At 38.7% G+C, this 19,606-nt stretch overlaps 1 protein-coding gene across 5 annotated transcripts in view; it reads right to left on the bottom strand.

Annotated features, from left to right (window-relative positions):
- Positions 1–16,475, bottom strand: part of diaph2 (diaphanous-related formin 2) — a 344,883-nt gene extending 328,408 nt beyond the window's left edge. For 4 of the 5 annotated variants that reach the window (XM_044040248.1, XM_044040249.1, XM_044040252.1 and 1 more), the window contains exons 1-4: positions 16,435–16,475; positions 15,370–15,763; positions 3,011–3,043; positions 1,161–1,337 (exon numbers count right to left, since the gene is read on the bottom strand). In XM_044040248.1, coding sequence (XP_043896183.1) covers positions 1,161–1,337; positions 3,011–3,043; positions 15,370–15,453 — 294 coding nt within the window. In that variant the 5' untranslated portion in view covers positions 15,454–15,763; positions 16,435–16,475. The remainder of the gene's footprint in view (positions 1–1,160; positions 1,338–3,010; positions 3,044–15,369; positions 15,764–16,434) is intronic. The other variant, XM_044040251.1, reaches the window with a different exon arrangement.
- Between the last annotated feature and the right edge of the window lie 3,131 nt (positions 16,476–19,606).

Raw genomic sequence — 19,606 nt, 5'->3', positions numbered from 1 at the left:
AGCGCCCCTTCTTTGTGTGCACGTGTAAAATCAATATTTTAAAAGCCCATTGTGACTTATTGTGTTAGTATTGTTTTTAGGCTTGAAATACATCCACAAAAGGTTTGAACTCCTAGCTAATTCCTCTGACCACATTCTAAAATGTGTGAACACTGTTATATTTTTCCCTTAAAGTTGTAAACAACATGTGATGACAGCTTGACTAGAAGCAGGTTCAGCTGTTACAATAACTAGCTTTGTTTGCAAAGTGCAAATGTTAACATGTACTACTCCCTCATTAAGCCTAAGAAGGGACAATGACTGCAAATAAACTATGGGCCAGACATCCTTATATCCAAGACATCATTAACATTTTAATACTAAAATGGAACAATGCTTCATGTTCTCTAATTTTCATTTGTAAAACGACTCCACTACTGCTGCAACCGATACCACTTGATGTATCTTCAAGTGAGCTGAGCAGGTGTGTGGAAATAAGCGGATTTGTGGCAATGTCAGCCACACAAATTGTCTTATTTTTCCCAGCACGGTTAAAAACACAACACACCGTTTCATGCATTCATCTCCCTGCCTGCACAGCCCTCTCTACCTCTCTCTCATACTTGTACACAAACACACACACACACACACACACACGCTTTCAGCTGAATCGTCTGCTCCTCCTCTCAACACAGAGTACATGCAGCCAATATCAAATGGCACAGGTGCTGTGATGAATATTGGCAAAACGTAACTTATCAGTTTACCCTGGAAATCTGCAAACTATGCCTCAATGGAATTTAATCAAGATAGTTTATATTGTGACACAATCATTTTAACACACGGCATAAAACCGGGAGAGTTTTGAAAGGCAGTCATTTCAAAATCGTCAAATGTTTTACGTGCCTTTGATCGCAAACAAAAATATCATCAGCACTAAAACAAGGACACACTGAGACCTGCAATTATATCCCACGCTGATATTTCAAAACTTTTCAAACTTTAACATCCTTGAACAAAATCTACAAAAGCAGCCCTGTGTGCCTTTTTTGCACAGATTTATGAGTCAATTTAAGATTTCATAATTGGATAGTCATTATTTATTATTCTGTGGCAGCTGTAATAAAACTGTTGTTGTGTGCTGTGTAAAGTAAACAACACATAATAAACACAACGCTCACCATCATCTTCTCAAAGAGGTCAATGATCTCCTTTTCGGAGAGATTCATGGAGCGGTCGTCAAAGAGTGGCTGAGGAACAGGAAGTTCAGCCTGGGCAGAGAAGGGATCTGTTGGGTGCTGGATGAACGGCTTCTCCTTCTTCATCCCGGCTTTCCTGAAACTGGTGATACGATCACGCTGAAAAGAAACAGAGTGTATAAGATTTAGAACTGCTGAAATCCCTGTTTAGACAACATCAAGTACAAGGATGACTGCTTCTTGTTACTGCTGGTTTTCAACTATAAATAGAAGTCCACAAGGGTTGTTCAGAATGTTTTTCAGGCAGAACAACTTCATGTTATTTAACTTGAATCTTAATTTTATACGGATGAAAAGCACTGCCTCTGTGGACTGAATGGTTCAAGGCCACTGCACAGCTAATCACACCCAACATGGGATAACTGACCACCCCGGGTGAGGAATAAAAGCCAAGACTAACCACTAGATGACAGTCCAAGCATCGTCCTAAGCCTAAGTGTAGTTCCTCCATAGAAACAAGATCTAAAAAAGAGAACATAGGTAGGAGTACGCGGCTGCAGTACTCATGATTGTACTGTAAAGATAGTATCATCTGTTTGTGCTCGTACGATAAATATTCATTCAAATTTGACGATATGAGGGCGTTTTATGGCTTTCCCCATTACAATTATTGTGAAAGCCATTCTTGAGATTTTGCCTATTAAATCCTACACCAATCCAACCCATCCAATGATAGTTACGCTATTTCACACTGTACCTTTGGGCCCCACAAAACACAGCATCACTAAAACATGAGGTGCAGATTGGACTGATAAAAACTACTGCATGTTTCGCCCATAAAAAAATATATAGTACCTTTAAAATCCTTTTGTTGAATATACATTAAAATCTAAAAGCATTATTTGTGACCATTTAAAAATCAGAAGAACAATTGTATTTGGCAAACAACTAATCATGACTTCACTTACCAATATAACCATAGTTTACCTGTTTTGTGCTTATGTCATGAACAACTTAAATTCGCTGTTGTGACGTCAGCAGAAACAATCAAGTTTCCCCGTGTTCAGTTGACACATATTGTGAGATGATGCAGTTAAATTTTTGGATGTAAGCAAAAAAGCTCATAAACCTCATGCAACCAGAAAATGTTAGTCATATTTAGTGGAATTGGATAAAGAGGGCATGCTGAATTAATGAATGAATGAACACAAAGAAATGAGACAGAAAGACAAATGTATGACGATGATGATGACATACATGATGTCATTATTGCCAGTTTGTTGAAATATAGCTGGATGGATCAAACATAAGGTAAAACAAAACACATAATTGCCGATAGACTCAACTGTTGACATATCATTTTATATCCTAAAAAGAATGCAATACTGTTTAAGCTTCAAAGTCGAGCTTTTTGTTCACTGAGGGTATTTAAAAGGCTCAGGCAGATCATCATATCGCGTTCCACAGATCACTGCATACTAACTGATTTATGAGCTGCTATGAGCTAACTTACACACTTAAGCAATGGTGAATTACAGCACCATGAAAAAAAACATGTTTTATTCATGCAGCATTGTGGGTTACCGCACCAAGTGAGACCAATTAAAGCTTAAGCTTTTTCTATATAGGGACAAAAAGATCACACTGTGTAGTAAGCACTAGATGTTATTTTTTGTTTGTGTTTTGTTTCAAATGTTTTACTCAATTCACTTCCTGCTGGCACATCTGATCCATCTGCATATTCCAGTCAAGAGTCTCATGCAGCCAGTGACAAAGAGATGAGATGATGTTGAGCAAAACTAGTCACACGAAAATTAAACTGAGCACCTTACCATATCATCAGCCAATGTTTTTATATGTATATTCTGTTGGAGGGAGGGCAGAGTGTGAACAGAACGACCCAACAGAAAATGACAACACCCAAAAAGTGCACAGTATGTATCCCATCTCAACGCACTCACATGTACAGTATCTGGTTACTGTCATATTCATCTTTCACTTCAGTTTTTCCCACTAACAAATACACTTGTATACATTAATTATATATGCTCAATGCCTTAGGACATCACCTACCATTATGTCTCTCTTTTTCCCCAATGAGGATATGAGCACATTTCAGATACTGTACATGTGGAGATGTGAAAATACTTGATGTTCCTGGTAAGAAGGTTTTAATGTATGCAATCATTAAATGTGTGTTCAAGAGTGAAGAGCTCAAGCACACACACACACACACATTTATAGACACATACACATCATTTACATAAAACGAGATGTAATGTAAAGCACCTTTAATCCCACAGACATACCCCCACACATGTAGTATTGTATTATTATGTTACAGTACGTACTGTACAGCCTGGCACAATTGAACACCAAAAGGATGTATTTTGGCATTTCTGTTGTAAAGAGCATGTCTTGAAGTGACAGTGGCCAACTAAAAACTTAAATTATTCCACTAAAACCCCAACTTTTCAATTATTTGTGTTTGTTTACAACCCTGATATTAGCATCCTCACAAAGTGTCAAATAAAAACATTTTTAAACCCATCTTCTCTTTTTTATTACACATGTCTGTCTTCATCTCAGAGACAATGGGACTGGCTCCTGCCAAAGGCTTGTGGCTCAGTGAGGGACAGCCATTTGAAGCACACCTCAAATGGGAAGCCGTAGCAACACTGCCATATGCTGTGGCACTAGGCTATGAAGTACTAATGAGTACTGGCGATGTGGGGTGGTGATGGCCATAAAGCCTGCCTCCAGCCGCGGATTTCTCCACTGTTCTAATCAGGAAACTACTAATGCCGGGGCAAGCAAACAGATTGGCTCCAACCTGTGCCACCCTCTGTGCTTCTTTATCAGTTGACGCTAGGGACAACACTGAGCAGACACTCAAACTGACATATCTCTCTGTAGTTTTGACAGAAAGCACTGATTAACAGTTGTGACATAAGACCATTGAGCCATTGGAAGCAGAGATTCACTCACTCCATTTGCATAGGCTCCATGACCTGTCTAATGATGATACAAAACATCGTATTGTTAATGCATATTACTGCACACTGTTCTGTCTGGGACTAACAGGTATCCGTGTTGCTGTCACTACATCTGCATCCCTTCTTACAGCATCTGTGGAGCTAAGAATTTGACCTAAGCAACAACTTTTCCCATTTGTACCTCAGAGTGTATGTGTCATTAAGCCCAGCATTCCTACCAGTCTAAAACTGCGTGAAACAATAGCTAATTTACAAATGGAGTACTTAAACATTTTCTAATCAATTTAACAACAATCAAACCACTGTTTGGTTAATTGCCTTGACTTGAGGGCCTTTCCTTGCCCATTATCTTGGCAACATCGCAACAATGCAATTTAACATCTAACAATTAAGCTTGCATGTCCTCTGGGCTTTTCTCGCTTATTAAAGTAAACTTTTTCATCATAATAAATGTTTATTACCAGACACATATTCCTCTAAATAATCAAATTAGCTCTCGGTCCCTCCTTAATCAAATATGATTATGACTCCATGCAGATCCTTGAAAATGAAAACACAAAGCAGTATTTCAAAACTTGAGAGTCAGTTTGGGGACACAAAAACATACCACTATGCATATTTCACACAATAACTTTTAAAATTAATATCACACGGTACAATTACATTAGCTTGTGTAGAGACACACCCTTCCATTGCTCTTAGTTTTATTGCAAAAAGCCACCAGGTGGCACATGAAAGAAATTTTCTCTGAAGCTGGACAACAACTTAGTTTTAAACTAGCTACCAGGGCATAGCTTTTTAAATAGCAATGCCTGTTATACCAAACCAATTTAACTAGACCATCTGTATCATGTCAGTTTAACTCACTCATTGGAACTATCACTATAAAATCAGTAGTCACGATGCCTCTGTAAAACAAATTTAAACGGAAATTAGGTTTTACTTTAATTAGTTCTAATAATAACAGTGGATTACTGGGAGTCTGCCATTGTTGGCAGTGAGGACTGTAATGCAATGTGTTGCTGACAGTTCTTGGCAACTTCATGAAACTACTTCATCTTTCCAGTTCAATCAGATGCTCAAATCAGCTACAGGCTAGCAAGCCTTAGAAACACTTTTGTGTGGCAAAGACATTCATATGAAGTATGAATAAAATTTAAATGATAACAGAATAGAGAAGAGCTATAATTTAGATAAAGCTCCACTTGAGTGGCGATTGATGATATTATAAACAGGCCTGATTACTATTTTGATGGACACTGTTTCACTCTATTCATATTGTTTATATTTTTAGATATTGACCTGTTAAAAATGCCTCTTTTTTTACCTCTCTTTAATGTCCACCTCTGTCCTACTGTTATGGACTGGGTGCTTTCTGGACTTGATTATAATTCCAGAGTAAAATGAATGATAAGGTATAATACGTCTGGCTAATGTTATTCCTTGTAGCAATATATTTGCCGTAATTATACTATTATTTTTAGCTAGCGGTTGACAAATATCTTGTGTGGCCCACAAACCGTCAGCAATTTTCCTTTGTGGCCCACCTGCTATTAAAGTTGAATATCCCAGCTCTACGTGAACATGAAAATGATTACACATCAGTTTTACAGTGGAAGTCAAGGGTGATGGCGGAAAAAACCCCAACATCAGCACTGTACAATTGTCTAATAATTAAATGTTATTGCTTCATTACATCCGCCAAGGACGGCTGTGTGTCTGTCTCATCAAAATTAATCACAAGACATTTTTGCAGAGGGGGTAGGCCAAAAGAACCCATTGCATTTTGGAGCCGACCCAATTAAGACGGTGATGGAACAGGACTTGTGAGAAAGTCCTCTTTGCAGTGGTGCATTTAATTAAAATAACGCCACAAATGGAAGGTACCCGTTACACATAACAGATGAGACTCCTCTCTTAGTTTGTCAAGTTACAAAAGCATAAATATCCCTTTAAGTGCAGTAACTGTAGAGGAATAAAAAAACACAGTTAAATATGCACTGATTATAAGGCCGATTGATCAAGCCAAAATATTGATATGTCAGCAGAACCGAGAGAAGTGATGATAAATTGCAACACAACCAGCCACAATGCAGAAGTCACTGACAAATCTCACAACATGGATGTTAGAATATATACTCAAGGGGAAAAGAGTTAAGCTGGCAGAAAGCAACAATGTTGCAGTGACAGCTGATACCATGTACATAAGCTAAGACAAAATAGCAAAAAGAAATATGTCCTGTTTTATATTTCTGTCTCAGAAGGACATTTTAATTGTTACATCTCTTTATTTTGAGGATGTGGACAAGAGCTCTTATTTAAAAATGCCATAGAGCCATGTGTCCAAAGATAACAGATTACTGATGACAATTACCAAAACCCTAATCTAAACAAATATTGTTATTTTAAGAACAAAGCCACTTTCTACAACTTTTTCAACTGAGCACCAACAAGATCCAACTGTGCAAGACTAAGCTGTAAATGACATGACATACATTAGTAACTCATCTCTGCTAGTCCCTGCCATAAACTTCAAAATTGCATGACTTCTTCCTTGTATAATTGCATCAGATACAGCACTGCCAGGACCACGCTCAATTTTAGGAAAATGGCAACAGACAGTAACAAATACCATCCGAGTAACTGAATTACACATAATCTAAACAAATCATTTTTCCAAATTAATCTTGTTACAAAGTCTTCTCAACTGCTGTCTTTGTAAACTCAAAAGAGGTAGAACACAGTTCAGCTTATCCTGCTGCCAACGATTTATGAAAGCAACGTGTATCCTTCTTGATAAAAATCCGCCCAATTACTCTCTGTGTTTGCACTGTGAGTACACCCTTTTCAAACAGCAAAGACGTGAAGAAGCCATAAGACAAGATAAGATTCATTTACACCTGGCATTCAATGTCATATACACACTTTATATGAATCCATATAGAATACATTCACTATCAAAACTAACTTCTGTAATCATACCTAGATAAAAGTGCCTCCCCTTGTCTTTTCCCCTGTGATATGCAAATAATTATTTTAGAACATTTACATGGCAGTAAACATCTGGTTTTCTTTGCACTACAGCCCTGTGTCTCATCTTTATTCAAATATTGCTAGATATTTTAAGTGAAGTAAAATCCAAAATAGGTCTTTTTACCCAGCAAATATTGATTTTTTAAGTAAACTTAACTAACACAGTTCAGTAAAATGTGATTGCCAGGATAGGACTGATCAATTGTACAATCATTTATGTTTACATTGTAGCAATGACACAACTCACCAGAACGCTAATCACCAACTATTTTTAAAAATGCTAAGTGCAAATTCCAATTGACGAATACAATGCAATCCACCTTTTCTTTAGGACAAGCTTCTGTCCTTCAGGAAAGGTGGATTGCATTGTAGGTGTTCAGTATAGGAATTTTGTAATGTTATGTTGCCCCAATCAGACTTATGCGGGCATTCCATATAAATGGAATCAGAAATGATAAACTCAGATTCTCTCCTTTTACTTAAGTGAGAATGACAATATTCACACAAAAACATATCTGTTTGCAGGAAACAGAAGGCGGTGCAGCAAGCATGTGCATATGGCAAGCTAATACAAGGAGACACAGGAGAAGCTGCCTCTTATCCTGGCACAGAAAAATCTGCCATACACATGCACCATACTGTAATGGCATACTTGTCCTCTCTGCAAACTGGATTAGGAAAAATTTAATCAAGCACAGAATGTTAGTTCTCCTGAACAAATAAATTAAGCCTCAACAGATGCTGTGTTCACTCAGTTCTTACACACATCCTTGAATTTTGAGATTATTTTGCTAGCTTCATTCCAAAATAAAGTAATTAAATTAAAACAAAACCAAAAAAAATGCACTAGATTTCTGAAAGAGCCCACGTGCCCTTAAGAGGACATGTGTGCTGTGGTGGAGTTATTATTTCAGTAAAGTACTGGAACTGTTTACACTTTCCTAAAACAGCATCTATTGAAAAGGGAAAACACACAACAGCCAATAGGGCTACAATTTGAATGGCTCCACATTGTATGACCTGACCATGTGACTGCAGACCAGCACCACACTGCCCTTGGGTTATCTCCGTCTCTGCTGAAAGCAAATGTCTCACACAGTACAAAGACCGAGAGGATGTCTAAACACTGTAAAAACTCTTTATTGACTCTGCACACTCTCTCACTTTCTCTGCCATTTCCATCAAAATATAAACTTATAAAATTTAATGCAAGGTACACGTGTTCATAACAAAAACTGTTTTTTGTTTTTTTTTTATGAACAGAACATCCAGTGTACACTCACGGCTGTGTTACGGCTACATTTTCATTTTGGTGCCCAATGTTAAAGCACTGCACTCGTGAGACAACTTGCCTATGAACAACGATCAAGCTTGTTTAACGATGTTTAATGATTATGTATATAACTAACTGTAAATAAAGCAATTCATTTGTGTTCATTACCAGTGTATTTATTTCCAAAATCACTCAAAAACAACAGGGAAGTGCTAAAAATGTTTGTGTTGCTGGTGCTCTTTTACTCTCTCTCTCTCAGACTGTCTGCTTCCCTCATGTTTTCTTTCTGTCTATAGGTCACGACGCACACGCGACGCATCTGTTGTGAACCTGGTTGTGTCAAGAAGGGCATCCATCATAAATAATCTCAAATAATCAAATAATAATCTGCCAAATCAAATATGTGGATCACTGAACGAGCATGTTGACCCGCTGTGTGAACCCCCAGAGAGGGAGAAGCGGAAAGAAAGAAAAAAGTACACTGTGAGGATAACTTGCAAACATGACACTCAGTATATTACACTAAAACCAAAACCAGATCTTTAACTTTTCCTGACAAACCATAAATACAGTGGTGGCAAAAACAGACACATCTCAGCAAATTTAGCATGACAGAAAGCTCCCTCATCACAGCCTTAACTATAAATCAAAAAATGAAGCAGGAAGGCCCCTTAAGCTTGACCTACATTTGACTCTGCAGCAGCTCAGTCAAAATAAAAGCACAGCCTACCCTTCACAAATCTGTCTACTGTTGCTGTCTCCAAAAATAAACAACTTTAAATTATTCATGTATGTTCATTTCAGGCCTAAATGCACTGATGCTGCAGTTAAAGAGGCATTTTAATAAGTAGCTGAGGCAACCGAAAAAATTTCCCATTCTCAAGTGGTAATGTACTGATGTACACGGGGGCCCTCATCTCAGAACTCTACACTGAGTTCTGAGTCCTGTAAGTTTCTTCTACTGTGTGACTAAAGCATTCTTCACTGCTTCCTCTCTCCCAACTTCCTGAATGCCATTATTAAAACGCTCACATGTGGTCTGTTTCCTGCCATTTTTCACACATCTTCAAAACAGAGTCTCAGTTATATTCACTCACTAATTAAGTCAATGTAAATGGGGAGAAAGAGAAATCAAAAGGAAGAAATGTGGAACTACATCACTCAGAAAAATCTACATACAGTTTGACCAAACAGGACATGAGCAATTCAGAACAACCTCCTGTCTGTGACAAGCTGACAATTTCTCTTAACTGGGTGCTAAATTGCCCTAAAATGACCCCTCAGGCTTCCCTGAAGCTCATGTATCAAAGTGTGAAAGAAGCTTCAAATGCCAAACCTTCCAACTCCAGCTGCAAGGTAAGCCATTAAATATCACTCACAACATGGCACAGTTCAATTCCTGTCAAAAGCATCTTTACCAAGCTGTGCTCTTGATTCAGACGGAAAAAAACTATTCCCAAATCAGTAGTGAGTGATTACAGATGTGATGTGCACTTCATAAAAGGCTTGTTCCTATACACATAATTTGCAGCTAACATTTAAGAATCTCTGAATTGCTTAAAAGGAAAAATGGACTTCATATTCTCTACATTATTATATATTATTATTATTATTATCACAATTGTGTGTCATTATGCTACTATGTTCTCCCAGTCTCATATTATATAAACCACAGTTCAATATTAACTGTGCTTTTATTACTTAGATCTTAATTATTTCTTATTAGCAATTAGCAATTATTTCTAGAAGTGTCTATTTTTACCAACACGGTGGCTTAAAAAACAGCCTTGAGTGACAGTTATAAGGTCATGCGGACTAGTTAAGACTCGTACTGGCACTTCAATGCTCTTCAACTGATGTGAAGGTCAGTTTAATAATTAACACCAGCTGTGGTGTGCTAATTAAACTTACGGTAGCAAAATTTTGCCATGTCTAAAATAAGGCCAACTCTTACTGTCAACAGCTGAATGTTTGTCTGACTGGAATGATGGTTGGACGTTGTATAGCACACTGGCTTGCTAGGCTGGTATCATTTCGGTTTGCACTGCTAATTTGCCGTGAAGCTTAAGCATTTCCACACACATCCAGGGTTGGTTTCTCACACAGTAGGTCCCAAGAGCAGTTTGGAGGCAGCTGACATTAATGATAATTAGCTGCACCTGCCATTAAATCTGTTGCTATAGGAAAGCTACAGAGTCTACAAAACTTGCTATACATTTTTAAGGCTAACACTGACACAAATGCCAACTTATCATTGACCACCTGCAGAAGGTCACTGTGAAGCATTAGTATAATCAGAACAGCTCTCCCACCACAAATACTGTAATCAGAAAATCAAATCAATTGCGTCCTTGTTTCTGGTGGCACTGCTCTGTCAAAACATCCTCTTCCTGCTACGTTAGCAACCAAATTGTTTGTCAAAACAGATCTCTAAGTCAGATGCTTTTGCATACCTTCTTTTCTTTTTATCAACCCCCTTTAACCCCTTTTCTTGCTACTCAATCTTAATTTTACATTTAAAAGTTAGATATTGACATACAGAAAGTCACTTGAAAATGACCCGTGTCTCACTTAATTCTGTTACATGTGCTACCTCTTATGCATCAGACCAAAGCTTCTACAATCACACATTCAATTGCTAACTATATAGTATATATAATTGCCTAGAGATTGTGAGGATGATAGAAAAATGCAGAAGTGACATTTGTCATCCGATCACATGTGTAAAGTTCTAAATGGTAAACGTTCTGATGTCCTTTTACATGCTGCATGAAAGTTTGCTGTATACACACCTTCATGACTTATTTGTGACCACTGCCACAATAATAGCACACTGATTTCACACTGAACTCCCATTTTGAAGCCTTGCGATTCACAATGTGGCCGTTGCCATGTTTACATTTTGCAAATGGGTATTGAAAGGTCCAATGTGCAACCAGGTGATACCACCTGTCAATAACACTGGTGTCCACTTTGGACCCCAGCCCAAAGTTTTATTCTGCCAATATAACAAGCACAATTAATGTTCATTGTTTGAAAGGCTGTGCTATAAAACTAAAACCACACTGAGCAAGTATACCACCTTTCTGCTGTACAATTTAAGTGGAGAAAAAAAATAGAGACACTTATCTGACTTGTGTTGTAAATTAAAACAAGTCTCTGTCTCCTTCTCACTCAAATAAACAAATGACCTTTGAGATACTGATCACATTTAATCCTTTTGTTATGCATAATGGGGAGTAAAGGAGACAGCCACAGCTTGTCATGACCTAACATGAATCAGCGCTTAACTGACTTATCACATTACATGATTAAATTACCATCCAAACAAACTACACATTATGAAGAATGGTGGTTCTGTTTCGCAGTACAAATTAGATTTATAATGGGTTATTGGCTGTTGAATAAAAAGATCCAAATTTTGCTGACTTTGCTGAAACCAGTGATTAGTCGTACACTATATGCGTCAGCACTTTTGAAGGACATCCACTTTCACTTAATCGTTTACATTACTGGTACTATTACCAATTCTCTAAAACCTCAGCAAAGCTGTTTAACAATAACACACCTCCTCACACCTAATGGGGATCTGTCTGGATACATATATTAGGTTCAGCAAATAAATGCTGCATATATTATGCATTTACTAAGACACAGAATATTTAAAACAGAAATGCACAGTTCATATCTAATATGTAAATTCACTGACTTGAAGATGCCTGAACCACCTCACATAGTCTATGTAGTCATCGTAAATGGATGATACATTGTTTCTTGAGAAGTGGAAATAACTCTGTTATTATGGAATCAAACATTTATATGAGCTAAAAATAAGTCCATCTCACAAGCTATTAATGCAATCAATAAATGCCATACACATATAGACATATAATAATAACCTCCAATTTGGAGGTTGAACATGCGCTGGCTCCTTGTGAAATTCTTATTTCTTCATTTTCCCCAAACTCACGACTCATAAATCACCATTGTGACATCACATAGTTATTCTATGCATACATAGGAAGGACTTTCTATTCATGCTGCACCACATGACATCATCCTTTACTCTGGTATGCAGGGAGGTAATATTTTTTCCTGTTCTGTCAAACCAGCTCCCCTGAATTCCTTGAAGACTTCATAAGACTATTTTATTAGATGTTGTTGTACATTCAATATCACAAGGCAAAGTTTTGCAATACACTGGGGTGTTTTTCAAATGTCCTTGGCTGTGTTGAGTATCTATACCCTGGGCCCAAAGCCCAGATGGTGTTGCTGTGATGTAATCCTGCCCATTGACTTGTTGAACAAACACACTGCTTTTAGTGTTTCCTCTCACTTAGTTGAGACCAAACTTAACCAGTGTTGGCCATTTGGTTTATTAGCCATAAATGGCAATGTGCTTGTTAGTAACAAAAAAAACAGGGACAACATCTGGTTTAGTTCTACCCATGATAAATGCCACCCTATCCTTTTCACTGGACCACATCTACACAGAAAACACTGCATGTTAGGAATGTAAACTTCGCCCCAGATGGGGTTAACTCTCCACAGAAATTAAGTAGTAAATCTTCCAATGTCCAAATATGAGACACAGTATTTTTGTCAGTATGAGATGACATAATCATCTGATAAATACTGCCAAAAATCTTGAAACGTTCATTAAATTTCCTTTTGCCTCACAGTTTCCCGAGTGAAATGTGCTTATACGTTCATGTGAGTATAGTTTGAGTTGTTTAAAGGTCTCCAAACAAACTTGGAAATACCACTAGCAGGCACAAAAGTGGGAATAAACAAGTGGACATATCTTAGCTCCACCCAGCAATGAATAATGGTTTCCTCCCTGAAACTCAGCTGTGATGAGATTTCAGCATCAGCCAGTCCACACTTCCTTTGCCTCTAACTGCTCTGCTTGGAGGTATAAGAAACAGGGGACGTGCCTGGCCCAGAGTCCACTTTTAGGAAGTGATCTTGCAGAGACTTCTTCTACTGAATTACTCAATGCTGGCATAAACTAGGCACTGCTGCAAGCAATTTAAAACTTGGGAGGCAGGCTGATCAAGAGTCACAGGCTGTGATCAGGATTTCTCAAGACAACACCCTTTTGTAGCTTTGGGAGTACATGTCATTTCACTCCACTCATGGGTGTCCTGTCTGGCAACTATTATGGTCAGACTTTCCTTTAAATTAAACTTGCTGTAAACAACCAGTGATTACACGTTTAAGACTCTACAATTGCAATTGAACACACGCTTCATTTATGCTTCAAGAGCCACTCGTTTCATTATGTTTCATATACCTGTTGTCTACTTTATGACTGTTTTCAGAACACACACGAACAAACACTGTGCTATCAAGATTGCTGTGGATTTAAATACATTTCTTTCTAACCTGTGTTTGCAACACAGCATGAGTTACAGAGGTCATAATCACATAGAGAGTCTGCCATTCTGAAACACAAGCCTCTCATGTCTACATTCTCTGAGAAGTTAACACCAGAGCAGCAACAAACACCACCTACTGTGACTAAACACCTGAGGTGTTTATAAAGTCATTAGTCATCAGACAGTGTCATATTCTGCTATCGTCTTTACATCTGTCATTTTCTGCTAAAAACAGAAAGCCAGGATTGTCCTTTTTTATTTTCTTGTTTGGTAGCAATGACTCTGATTGCATTTTATGACCAATCATGTAAATACACAAGCAATAACAAGTGAAAGGCACAACAAAACCCAACGCAGCTAATAGGCAATTACTGGCTCTTGAGAGGTGACGTCATCCAAAAAGTTTTTCCACAAACGTGGAAACACAGAAACCACAGTCAGCCCCAGCCAAGTTATTTGTACTTGGTCACGGAAAATTTCTTTCAACCCCCGGTTCTAAAGCTTCACACACAGTGAGCAGACTAACACGTTTACTACTACAGTTTACATTTATTGTTTTACATTTCTCCGAAGATACTGGATACCAAAAGACCCCTGGTTGTGGATAAGTTGTGCAATAGATGAAGGAATTGTACAGCAGAAGTGACTCCTGAAACAGCACCAGCACCACAATACCACACCTCATAAATGTTATGATTTAATTTCCAAGCATGGACAGCTAGAAAAGGACAGCTCAATGACATCAGAGAGGCACTGATGCAGACTCAGGTTTACCCACTTTGCAACGAAGCATACTCTTCACTCTATAAGTTGTTATTAATTGGAGGAATGTTATGTCAGTTTGAGTTGTTATCTAATAGACACTGTCCTGTTTATAAAAGGCTAACACAGTTTCAGTTGTATCACCCAGACACACTCACATAGTTTAGAAAACCACTACAAACAACGTTGGCATCTCACAGTGCATTGAGCTCTTCAGTAGCAGTTGAACTTTATCTATGTATGGATATTAGCGATAGATATTGAAGCCCAACTGTCACAACAAGATTGCTCTTCCAGAGAACTTTTAGGAAATGTATTGATGAGGGAAGAACCACATGATGCACTGAGTGCATAGAAAAGTGAGGCACTCAGTGAAACAGTATCTCCTTTTCTCAACTCTTAACAGCTATTAGCTGCTCTGCATTAAAGAGTAATACCAAAACATCAATAGCCTCATCCTGCATTAACTAGAGGTGTTCCGTATGGACAAGACTGTGTCCACCACTGTGGTGGAGTTATGTTTACGTCTGGCTTGATTTTATTTTGAATTGTCTGACACTAATAACTATAAAACTTTGAGAAAAGTCTGGTTTCATAACATGTGTGCTGAGAAACTTTATCAGGTGTGGAGCAGTGCAACTTCCTCACTCTACAGTTTGGAGTGAAAAGAACAACTGTTGTGGGATTAGAGGATGTGAGAGTTGACTGCAGTCGTGTAACAACACAGAGACAGTCTGCATACATACCAGCTTTTTGTTTTTACTATCATCCTCGCTGGATTTCTTTTTAGATGGTTTGTTCGGGTCTTCCCCGCCACTGGCTTGATCCATTTCAGCGTCAAGTTAGTTCCCTCTTCCCGAAAGATTCAACGTGACCTCCTCAAAAAGTTGGCAAACTCCACCAGCAACGTTTTTAACAACAACGCACACAGCAAACCAAATCCTGATTAGGTCTTCTCTAAATCCATTCCGTTTGAAAGAGTATTATCAAGTAAAAATGCAGGCTGCTCCCAAATAGTTCCCGCTGGTATCCAACAGTCGAAGAGGCAGCTCGAAGGAGAGGTGTGGTAGGATGTGGTATCCGTCCTGAAGTGCCCTGAACTCAGCTCAGAGCCACTTCACTCCGCGGAGGGACGTTTTCCTGACAACAGAAAACAGCGTGTAAACAAATGTGAAGCCGGTTAGTTTGTTTATCTAACCCGTCTAAGGCATTTGCACAAATGTTTCCCTTCACACGTGTTTTCCCTGTAGTGGTCGTTTTACTATGCAGTGAGCAGACAGCAGCACACATTCACACAAGCCAACAGCTTGTGAACGGTATAACAGATGTAAACAAACATGGCAGATGTAGCTTTATGCCTGCGCGTTAACTGATAAAAACCACTGTGTCTCACATGGACAGTGTGTTTGGGAACTGGCATTAAGTTAAATACAAAGCAGAAACTTACAAACGCTGTAACTTAGCAATAGGGCTGTAGTAACCGTCAGAAACGGTTGGTGTCAACCGGGGAGCAATGACAGCTTTCAGTGTGTACCGACAGCACCGCTGCACACAAGAGACACCGGTAATTAATGAGGTTCTAGAGCACATTTGTAGTGATTGTAGAAAATCACCGTTGTTCTCTCTGCTTTGCATACTTTGTAGTGTACACTTAGCTACGATAGCATTAGTGGACGTTTACTTGGCGAACGTTGTCTATTTCAACGAGCAGACTAAGGCACAGACACGCGCGACACGACGCTGTAAATTACACAATTAATAATAAAAAAGCAATTAACAAAAAACTCACAAATAGCCCATACAAGCCTTACCTTTGCAACCAAACCGGAACGCCAGGCCCACGGTGGTTCCGCCTACTACAGCTCTGATTGGCTCGTTCGATACGTGAGAGCTGGATTTTTCAGCCGCCATTGGTCAGAGTGTCTGTCAGTCAGAAGGTCGACGGAGCGTCACAGGGGAGGAGCCTGGCGTGACGTAGAGGTCAGTCGGATTCTACACCAAGCGGCTGGGGGTTCAGCCAGAAGAATAGAATAGATGTATATGAATGAGTTATGAAAGGCTGAGCGCGAACAGGAAGCAGGGCGTGAATCTGCGGCAACACAATACCCTCAGTGTCAGACCTGGCACCAGGATGAAGCTACTGAGGGGGCTTTTAATGATGAGAGTGGGCACATTTTTCATGAAAGAGAATACATTGATAACATCAATGGAATAGCTTCAGACAGGCTAAATAGCATTCAACTCCTGCGCCGAATTTAAATAGACATTGATAGGAGTGCTTCAATCATAGTATCAGAAAAGGTTTTTTCACTTGAATTATTCTAAAAATTCAAAATCAGCTGGAGGAGGCACACACAAAGAGTTTGGTTCTCTATCCTCTCTTTCTTTTTCCTGTTGAATCCATTCTGTTTTGGGATTATAATTCACCCATCAATCTGTTTTCTACCACTTTATCACTATGTCCTAGTGGGGACATCCTGGACAGGTCAGCAGTCCATCACAGGGCCAACACACAGAGACAAACAACCAAATCAAACCTATCACAATTATTGTAAAATAGCCACTTAACCTATTCCCAATTGGCATGCTATTAGGGAGAACATCATCAGGTCCCGGGTGGACCAGGATCTGTACCGGTGACCTCGTTGTTGTAAAGCAACAATACACATATGCACTGAAAAAAGTGGTAGATTATGCAATCACATAAAGCAGGTGACATGTTCAGTACTGCACCATGGGGCCGTACAGCTGGAAGGTTATTTTGAAATCACTAACCAATTACTGCACAAAAGTCCTGCTTACTGTACCTTTAATAATGTATGGTCATGTGTCTAATCTAATAAACTGAGCTGTTATTGCAAGATTGATAGGCACGTGTATGATTGACACACACCAGGAAAATAGGTTTGAGAAGATCTCAAGCAGTAACACAATACCCCGAAAAGAAGTGGATTAAATAAATGGGTTTCTTACTATTGGTCAAAGCCAAGCTAGACCAACAACCTCCTTCCCATACCGAGTGCTATTGATCTTCCCATCTGACTCCAGTGAGGAAGTAATTGTCTCAAAATAGTGATATATTTCATTGCATAAGTAATTTGAAGTAAATCTCAAATGCTTTTAAAATGTGCGTTGCTTTCGTTTGTCCTATATTGTCTTGGAATCGATTGGGCTTAGTTTGTTGAACAAGACAGCACATTTGAAGACATCACTGTTGAGTTTTGAGAAAGTGGAATTAGTGCCATAAACGTTTGCTGAAATTTTATGAAGCAAATAAAGACAAAGAAAATAAATTTGATTCATTAGGATGAAAGTTACCAAGGCACAAAGGAGTTTATGACCACAGTGCTTACAATGTGCTCAGTTTTCCGTTTAATGTTCTTGTGAGTCAGCGAACAAGTCTTCTTCAGGATGTGCCAAGTGTCCTCCTCGCGGCATTAGTTTGACTTTAACATCCCTGGCTGAACAAAAGTCCATACTCTGTGACTCATAGTTCACAAAATCTTTGATGAAGACATTGACAGAGTGTGTCCTTGTCGACCATGTGATAAACCAGGTGATAAACAATCAGAAAGTACAATCCTGCCCTTTGTTTTTTAGGACAAGGGCAGACTAATTTGTCACTGCTTATAGACAATGTCCTCATTTGTCTGATTGTCCTAAAGACATCAGGGATGTATCATTTAACCCTCCCATTTTGGCCAGATCAATACTTATACATTTCTAGCATTACAGAGGAATAAAATTGTTCTTGGATTTGACTCACAAGAAGTGTCATGACACCCTTTGCACAAATACATAATGATAAATATGACACGGGACAAATGATCTTCTTCCTCTTTTTTTGTCTTTAGACACACAAACAAACTATTAACAGCAGTTGAAATGACATTTCACAAAAACAAACATATGTTAGTATTCGTTGCACAGGCACCGTGTAAACCATGGGGATTGTTTAGTACTGTATAATAGTTGCTGAGGTATGACACTCCACAACCAACCATCTAATCAACACAGCCATAAAGATCCACCCCATTAGCATTATTAAAAATCCGAAGATGACACTGTTGCCACAACACTTGTAAACAAACTGTCTGTTGGCATGTAGCGCGTTTCTGTGTGTCACTGACAAGCGTTAGTGGTATGGAGAGAAGTCCAACCAGCTTCAAACCAAATAAACTGCCATGACGGCAACTTCCTCACTCGGCAGCCTTTTCCAGCTTAGCGAGAGCTGAGGGAGGGGCTACCTCTGAAAGAAAATTTATATATAAACACAAAATGGCAGCAGATTGCATCACATGAGTTGTGTGTGTGTGTGTGTGCATGATGCAAAATGTTTATTTGCAAGTCAAATGCAACTTATTTTGTCCAAACACACACTTAACCAAACAACTCACCCACACGCTACTGCAGCACCAAGGAGCGGCGTAATAGTGGATACAGTTGAATAGGGTCACTCAATAATTCAATATCTAAGTTTTTCATACGGGATAAATGGTTATATGAAAATAGTGTTTGCTTCATTATTGAATATTGGCTAAGTGCAAAATAAATTATGACGTACAACCATAAACGTTGTAGATTCTTTTTAAATACAGTTTAGCAATTCAAATAGTAATACTTTTTCAACATCACATGATAACAATGTCTGTACACCGAATATGTTAAAAGCATAATAATTTGTACATTTGTTTTGACAACTGGTTGTTTATGACTAAAAAAGGTGTGATGAGTGTAATGTGCCACACGGTTGGTGTAGTGGTTAACACTCTTGCCATTTCAACAATATGACCCGTGTTTGCGACCTGATCGGAACAAGGGCCTGTCTGCATGGACTTTGCATGTTCTCCCCGTGTGTGCATGGGTTTTCTCCAGGATCTGCTCAGTCCAAAAACATGCAGAATTGGGCATTAGGCAAATCGGACACTCTAAATTTGACCATAGGTGTGAGTGTGAATGGTTGTTTGTTTTCTGTGATGGACT

The sequence above is a fragment of the Solea senegalensis genome, linkage group LG12 (genome assembly GCF_019176455.1).
Source record: "Solea senegalensis isolate Sse05_10M linkage group LG12, IFAPA_SoseM_1, whole genome shotgun sequence".
NCBI lineage: Eukaryota > Metazoa > Chordata > Actinopteri > Pleuronectiformes > Soleidae > Solea > Solea senegalensis.
The sequence above is the reverse complement of the archived record's forward strand: the minus strand, read 5'-3'. Positions and strand labels throughout refer to the sequence as shown.